We start from the raw sequence: 7,134 nt of genomic DNA, 5'->3' as shown, positions 1-7,134 counted from the left end.
GCCTGGGTAGTTGCAAGCTCATGGTTTGGTTTGGTTTTCTCAGGCTCCTCCAGGGAAGGTGGAAGAAGTGGTGAAGTTTGCTATCGATACAGGCTACCGCCTCTTCGACTGTGCCTATTTCTACCAGAATGAAAATGAAATAGGGAATGCAGTCCAGCAGAAGATCAAGGAAGGGGCTGTGAAACGGGAAGACCTCTTCATTGTCACTAAGGTACAAGGGTGCAGGATTATTGGGGCATTTAGCTTTTCTCAAAGAGAAACCCTTGTACCATCTGTAAAGTAACCAAAGGACTTAACTCCCTTCTGTGATATTCATTTCATGGTTGTCTTGTTGTGTGCTATAAATGCCATCCTGTAGTTGAAATTTGGACTGAGCTTTACCTAAGGAACCAGTGACAACTTTGGAAAGATAGTGTGGCTGTTGCTGCTCTGCATCTGTTAACTCAATTATACTGAAGGTTCATTTGTACACACTCTAGAAAGATCAGGAAAAAAAAAAAGACAAGAGAGATGACTGAATTCAAAGGTGCTGTGCTACTTACTGGTTTGCAAGACATTTGAAAATTGTGTCGTATACAAAATGTAAGCCTGAAAGGGAATAGAAAGTAAAGTATGCAACCTCAGTCTGAACTATTTTCTGTGTATTTACTCCATTTCTTCATCTCATCTACTTGTCTAAGCAATGCCCTTTACCAGAACGCTTCAACTAAAAAAAACTCATGACTTGGGGTTTTCACCAGCAAAACCAGAAAGCATCAAGCATAACTAAGCTTTTCCACATACTCTTTGTTTTTGTTAAAGAACAAGCTTTAACTTCAATAATACTTCTGAGTTCTCTTTAAATGACTTCAATTTTCATTTAAAAAATGAAGCAAGGTTGACAACAGTTCTCACTATGACCAGTTAAAAGGGACAGAAGGAAGGTAGCTGGGAACCGTTCATGAGTCAAAATTTAGGCTGGGGAAAAAAAAAAAACCCTGATGGCTTTGCTGTGTCAGATACACCTGGCAGAGTGTTACATTTAGTTCTGAGAATCTCTTTTCATAAGTAGGAATACTGATTGTCCACCTTCACTACTGACTGCCTTATTTGTGGTATGTTTGTCCTACCTTACTATTAAAATATTAGCATCCATTGGATTGGCATCCATTTTGTGTGCACTGGGTAGGTGGGGAGGGAGTTGTCCTCACAGACCACTAAGGGAGAAGCTTCGGTCCTCTGGTCTGGACTGTGGAAGCTGTAGAGTCATGGTTGGTTTTGGTTTCTTCCCACAGTTGTGGAACACGTTTCACGAGAGGTCCCTGGTTAAGGTAGCATGCAAGAAGAGCCTTGATGCACTGCAACTGGACTACCTTGACCTCTACCTGATGCACTTCCCTATGGGATTCAAGGTAGTCCTGCTCTATGTTCCTCTTCTTACCTGGCTGAAAACATGGCATATTATCTTATCAATGCCATGACCATCTTCATTATGCAGCTGGGACATGCTATGGTTTATTTGTCTCTTCCCTGAAGGTGGTGGTAGCAAGCATTCAGTCACTAACTAGGTAGTGGTGTGTTTTAGTGTATGGGTCTGGCTTTCCACGCCTGTTGGAGCGAGGTAGTCATAGGTATGACCACTGCTAATGAGCCCCCTGGGGAAACTGTAACCAACACATGATGGTGCAGTTTGGGATCCTGGCCTTCTGCTGGGCTGGGACACCGTGAACATCTCAGGTTTTGGAGATGTTGGCTTGATTTGGGTGAAGAATGAAGCACAGTGCAGAAAGAATGTGCTGCTTTTTATCCCTCAGTCTACCACCTGTGTAAAATAAATTAAAACTTTAGAATAAAGGTAGGGGAGTGTCCGTTTCCTTCTCTCTAGCTCTGCTTATGTTACTCACGTGATTGCTACTAATCCCCACTCTTTCTATGCAGAGATTGATTTGTAGAAGTATGGCCTTCATCCAAAAGAGAATACCAATAAACATGCATAATTTTTAGTTATGCAGTATGCTCAAATAACCTGCTAACTTGCTGTCTAGAACTCCAGTCAAAAGTGCTAGTAAACAGTAGGAAATTAAACTCATTTAAAAAGTCTGTGTATTATCTGCCTTGAAATAACAGGCTGGTGAAGAACTGCATCCTTTGGATGACAAGGGTATGAGTATCCCCAGTGATACCGATTTTCTGGACACATGGGAGGTAAGTTAATGTTTGTTCTTTTGAGCAGATGTCAGCCCTAAAGATGGAGCAGAGATCTGCATGCACAATGAAATTAAGGGATGGGTTTGGGTATGGAGGATAGTCACAAAATTCTGTTTTGTGATCAGAATGAGGAGAGCTTGTTTTGAGGAGCAAGAGGGAGATCATAGAATGGTTTGGGTTGGAAGGGACCTTAAAGCTCATCCAGTTCCAACCCCCCTGCCAGCAGCAGGGACACCTTCCACTAGACCAGGTTGCTCAAAGCCTCATCCAACCTGGCCTTCAACACTTCCAGGGAGGGGGCATCCACAATTTCCTTGGGCAACCTGTTCCAGTGTCTTACCACTCTCACAGGAAAGAATTTCTTCCTCACATCTCAGCTAAACCTCCCCTCTTCTAGTTTAAAGCCGTCACCCCTTGTTCTGTCACTCCCTGCCCTTATAAAAAGTCCTTCCCCACCTTTCCTGGAGCCCCTTCAGGTATTGGGAGGCCGCTATAAGATCTCCCTGGAGCCTTCTCTTCTCCAGGCTGAACAGCCCCAACTCTCTCAGCCTGTCCTCACAGCAGAGCTGCTCCAGCCCTTGGGTCATCCTCATGGCCTCCTCTGGACTCATTCTTTAATAAGCCTAAAGAGTAGAAAACTATCAGCACTAGAGGTGCTGTCACTAAAATAATGTTTGAATATGCACAATGGCAGAACTGAAGCGTGGATTAGTCCAGGTGTGGCTGTTTATTTACTGGGTGTTTCATACAGACAGAGAATTCTCACACTTTTCAGTGTTGGGCATCAGCACCTCAGGCTGTCCTTCAGTCCTCCTTTCTTTGTGAACTGAGAGGATTCCAGGTCTGTCTCTGCTACCTGCATATCTGTGATGCTACAACTCTGGGAATTAATAGTTTTCTTTACAATAGCAGATTACAGTTGCAAGAAAATCTTTTGAGGCAGCTGAATTTAAGCTAACATCCTCCCTGCTGTGTTCTGCCAACTCAGATGTAGCATGCTGGGATACGAGGAGGTGGAGGGGGTCTCCCTTATACTTTTTTTAGCCCCCAAAGAAGCCAAAGCAAAAGATTTTGCTTCCTATTACAAAACATTTGGCCAAGCCGTCTGCAGTGGGACATAAAGCATACAGATAATACAAGGTGCAAAGGTTTTGGTTTTGTTTTTGTTTTAAATTAACATACTATTAGTTAATCTAGTGCGGGTTGTTCATTGGTTTGTCTCTAGCTTTAGTGAAATAGAGTAGTTGACAGTAACACCATCTCATAAATACCTGTTGGTTGTCCTTACTTATCAGGCTATGGAAGAGCTGGTGGACTGTGGTATGGTAAAAGCCATTGGTGTCTCCAATTTTAACCATGAGCAGATTGAAAGAATCTTGAACAAGCCAGGACTAAAATACAAGCCAGTAAATAACCAGGTAAGATTTTTATTTCCATTGATGTCAACTAACCATGAAATATTCCTAAATATATTCTTGCTACGCTTCAGCTCTAAAACTGACTTCTGCCATCACCTTTAAATAGTTTTGGTGCCATGGAAAGATCTTGCAAATCACTAGGTATCTCTGGTTGTCTGAAAGACCCTTTAAGTCTGTACTGGCTGCAATACACAAGGCCTTGGTCTGGTGTCAGTGTTGATGGTTTTTAGCTAATGAGGATCTTAACAGAAAACTTTTGTAGACTTGTGTATGTATAATGCAGTGGAGATTTGATAGCAATACCATACAGAACAGTATGGATTATTCATATCACTGTAATATGAAATATTAAAATATTTCCTTTTTAGACATTGAGAAGAAGTTAAAATATCCATTACCTTGTATAAGACCTTGCAACTTTCTGCTACGTGTCCTCTTTCACACTCCCAGTATCACAGCCCAAGTTGCCACTGGCCCATTTCTGCCAGCTCTGGGATAACCAGCAAAATCCCCACTGTGAGCTACTGCACAGGCATGGGAATGTACAGGAACACTCTTAACTCATCCACAGGACTTACTTTTCAACATAAACCAAGTCACTAAATTTCATTATAAAAAGGAGGGTTGAAATACACAATTACATTAAAAAAATTCTCACAACTTACCTCATGAATGAAATCACAGGACAGCAGGGGCACCAGGACCTTCCTTTCTTCCATATGTGACCTCTTTGCTCTCAGCTGAGGCTGCTGAACACCCATCTCTGCTGGCTTGGGAATATCCAAGGAGATCCCCGCACTGGGTCCTGTGCAGGCACAGTGCTGCCTGTGCTGCTGCACCGAGGTGCCAGGCTTGTGGCTAGTGTGTGCACTGGCCAGGCTTAGCACAAAGTGGGGACAGGACTTTGAAAGGTTTTATTGAGGATTATAAAGTTCTGATGGGGATGGACCCAACTACCCCCATGTTAAGAGCTGTGCCAACTTTGACAGTCAAGAACTTCAGGCTTTTACTCCAGTTTGCTTCTCCATGGGTGTGCATGTGCCACACACCATCATTACAGTAGTTGCCTAGTGTAGCTCAGGTCTAAATAAACTTCTGTGCATGGATTTTGTGTGTCCTGGTTTGTAGCTGGGACAGAGCTGGGTTTCTTTTTAGTAGCTAGAATAGTGCCGTGTTTTGGGTTCAGCTGAGATTTGTTATGAGAGAAACACTGAGAACATACCAGTGTTTTTATTTTTGTCACTAGAAGTTGAAGGACTTTGTGTTTTGTTAGTCTACAAGATCCAAGGGAGACAAGGAATATTTAAATTAATAAGCTAAATTGTCATTAGGATATGCTCATTTGCATATTTTATTACTATCATTACCATTATTATTATTTTAATATAATTATTATTTTAAATTTTATTTTATTTCAAAGATTAACTTGTTCTTATCTCACCCTATAAGTCTCCTTACCCCTGTCCCCCAAGTCTCTCCCCTATCCACTGGGTAGGGGCAAGGAGTGAGCAAACAGCTGTGTTTGGCTGACAGCCAAGTGACATCACCTTGCCTGGTAGCAAAGCTATAGCATTTAGAACTGGCTGGGTATGTGCACGGTGCCACATTACACAGTGTAGACGTAGCCCTGTAGTCATACTGTGGCTTGTGGCAAGTTGAGCAGCATCTCCATGTAGGCTCCTGTTGTTCCCAGTTAAAGGACATCTTGCCTTGAATGGTTGGTTGCAACATGATCTGAGCCAACCTAGGGAAGCTCATCTCCTCAAGCTTTTTTGTGAGCTGGGGAGACTCCTTAAGGAGAGGCTGGGTGACTCAGAGGAGAAACTAAACTTCAGGTATTCTGAGCTGCCCCTCTGAAGATGCAGTCCTGCTCTCCTGTAGTCCAGGAAGACTGATTTCCTTGATTCCTGAAACACATGGCACTTTCCCTTTTCTCATCTATTTCTCACCATCTCTGTGTAATAGGTAGCACGAGGAAGTCCTATTCTCTGTGGCAGGCCTCTAGATATCGCTGTGACATGAATAACTTCATAAAATAAATTTTAATCATGATATCAGGAGTCTTTTCTTCACATTTTCTTTAACCACAGAAGAATTAAAATGATAGTTGTGGTCTGGAGCTCAGGGCAGTCCGCACTTGTGTCAACCACTGTGTTTCTGTGTTGGCAGATTGAATGTCATCCATACCTCACCCAGGAGAAGCTGATCAAGTACTGTCCCTCCAAAGGGATTGCTGTGACAGCGTACAGCCCCCTTGGCTCCCCTAACCGCCCATGGTAAGAAAGCATTGCAGCCTTGCTATATACAAAACAAGGAATTTGCAACTTGAATATTTGAGGCAATTTATGTACATAATGCAGGTATAATGAGAAAAGCACTGTTGCTTTGTTGCAGATTATTTCACACATACTGTTGGGCTTCCTGCAAGGAAGCTCATACTTTTCTACCATCAATATCTTGACTTTTATTTTTAATAGGGCCAAGCCAGGGGACCCTACACTGCTGGATGATCCCAAGATTAAAGAGATTGCAGTTAAACATCATAAAACCCCTGCCCAGGTAAGTGGGTTTTTTCCTCACATCCTCAGATGTTTTTACAAGCTGATGGTCAGTCTTAGCAGATGCTGCCTTCTCTAAAGGTACAATATAATGAGGTTGAACTGCACTTGACTCTTCATGCTGCCCCAGTTTTTACCAGCATTCATATGAATTATAAGGTAATTTCAAGAGGTCTTGCAGTGCTGAGCTTTGAGGGATGCTGATCAGCACTGCTATGTGCTTACCTCAGGTGTCCCCTTCCTAGAGAGATTTCTTCTCCTCCCAGAGAGAAGTGCTTGCTCCCCAGGAACCCTTTTCCTCTGAAGTTTACTTACAAATCATCAAGCCAACAAGTTTTTTTTCCTTTCTCCAGCTAAGTTAGCCAAGTTCTTCAGAGAGGCCCTGTAATTTGCAGACCCATTTGATTGCTCCTCATTTGCTCGCATTCACAAAGAATCATTGAAAGCTGCTTGATTATTCAAGATGATTTTTTTTTCTCTATTAGTTGCTAGTCACACAGATGAGCTCTTGTGCAGGGTGTGCAGAAACTGCACTTAGAACAAATCCACATGTTCACAGGCAACCAGCCATAGTCGTATCTTTAAGATGGGCAGAGCAGGACAAAAAAATTGTATGTAACAGCCCTCTTCTGAGGGGGGGGCTTTAAAAAAATCTATAAATATGTTTTTCCTTTTAAGGATTTCAGAAAGCTTAACCTAGGTGAGGTACTTACCTGAGAGCCCAAAATAATCTGCAATATCATTATGCTCATTCAGTCTGAGCACCCATATAACACAAACCAATAGTATTATCATTTTTCTCTGCCCCTCCTACCTTAAATGAAATCAAAATAAATCCTGGAGAAGACAGTATGTAGAAACATCACAGGCCAAAAGCAATTATAGTTTGTTGGTAGATTGCAAGGAAATGTTGGCACATCAAACTCTTGTATATGAACCAGTAGAATATTCCAAAGGGTAAACATGGTTGT

At 42.3% G+C, this 7,134-nt stretch overlaps 1 protein-coding gene across 1 annotated transcript in view; it reads left to right on the top strand.

Annotated features, from left to right (window-relative positions):
- LOC104522240 (aldo-keto reductase family 1 member B1) overlaps positions 1–7,134 on the top strand; it is a 9,082-nt gene that overhangs the window by 255 nt on the left and 1,693 nt on the right. The window contains exons 2-7 of the mRNA XM_010164474.2: positions 44–211; positions 1,275–1,391; positions 2,107–2,184; positions 3,483–3,605; positions 5,775–5,881; positions 6,083–6,164. Of these exons, the coding sequence (XP_010162776.2) occupies positions 44–211; positions 1,275–1,391; positions 2,107–2,184; positions 3,483–3,605; positions 5,775–5,881; positions 6,083–6,164 (675 nt within the window). The remainder of the gene's footprint in view (positions 1–43; positions 212–1,274; positions 1,392–2,106; positions 2,185–3,482; positions 3,606–5,774; positions 5,882–6,082; positions 6,165–7,134) is intronic.

Source organism: Antrostomus carolinensis, unplaced genomic scaffold, assembly GCF_000700745.2.
Source record: "Antrostomus carolinensis isolate BGI_N321 unplaced genomic scaffold, ASM70074v2 scaffold8273, whole genome shotgun sequence".
Lineage (NCBI taxonomy): Eukaryota > Metazoa > Chordata > Aves > Caprimulgiformes > Caprimulgidae > Antrostomus > Antrostomus carolinensis.
Note: the sequence above shows the minus strand (reverse complement) of the source record. Positions and strands in the feature narration are given on the sequence as shown.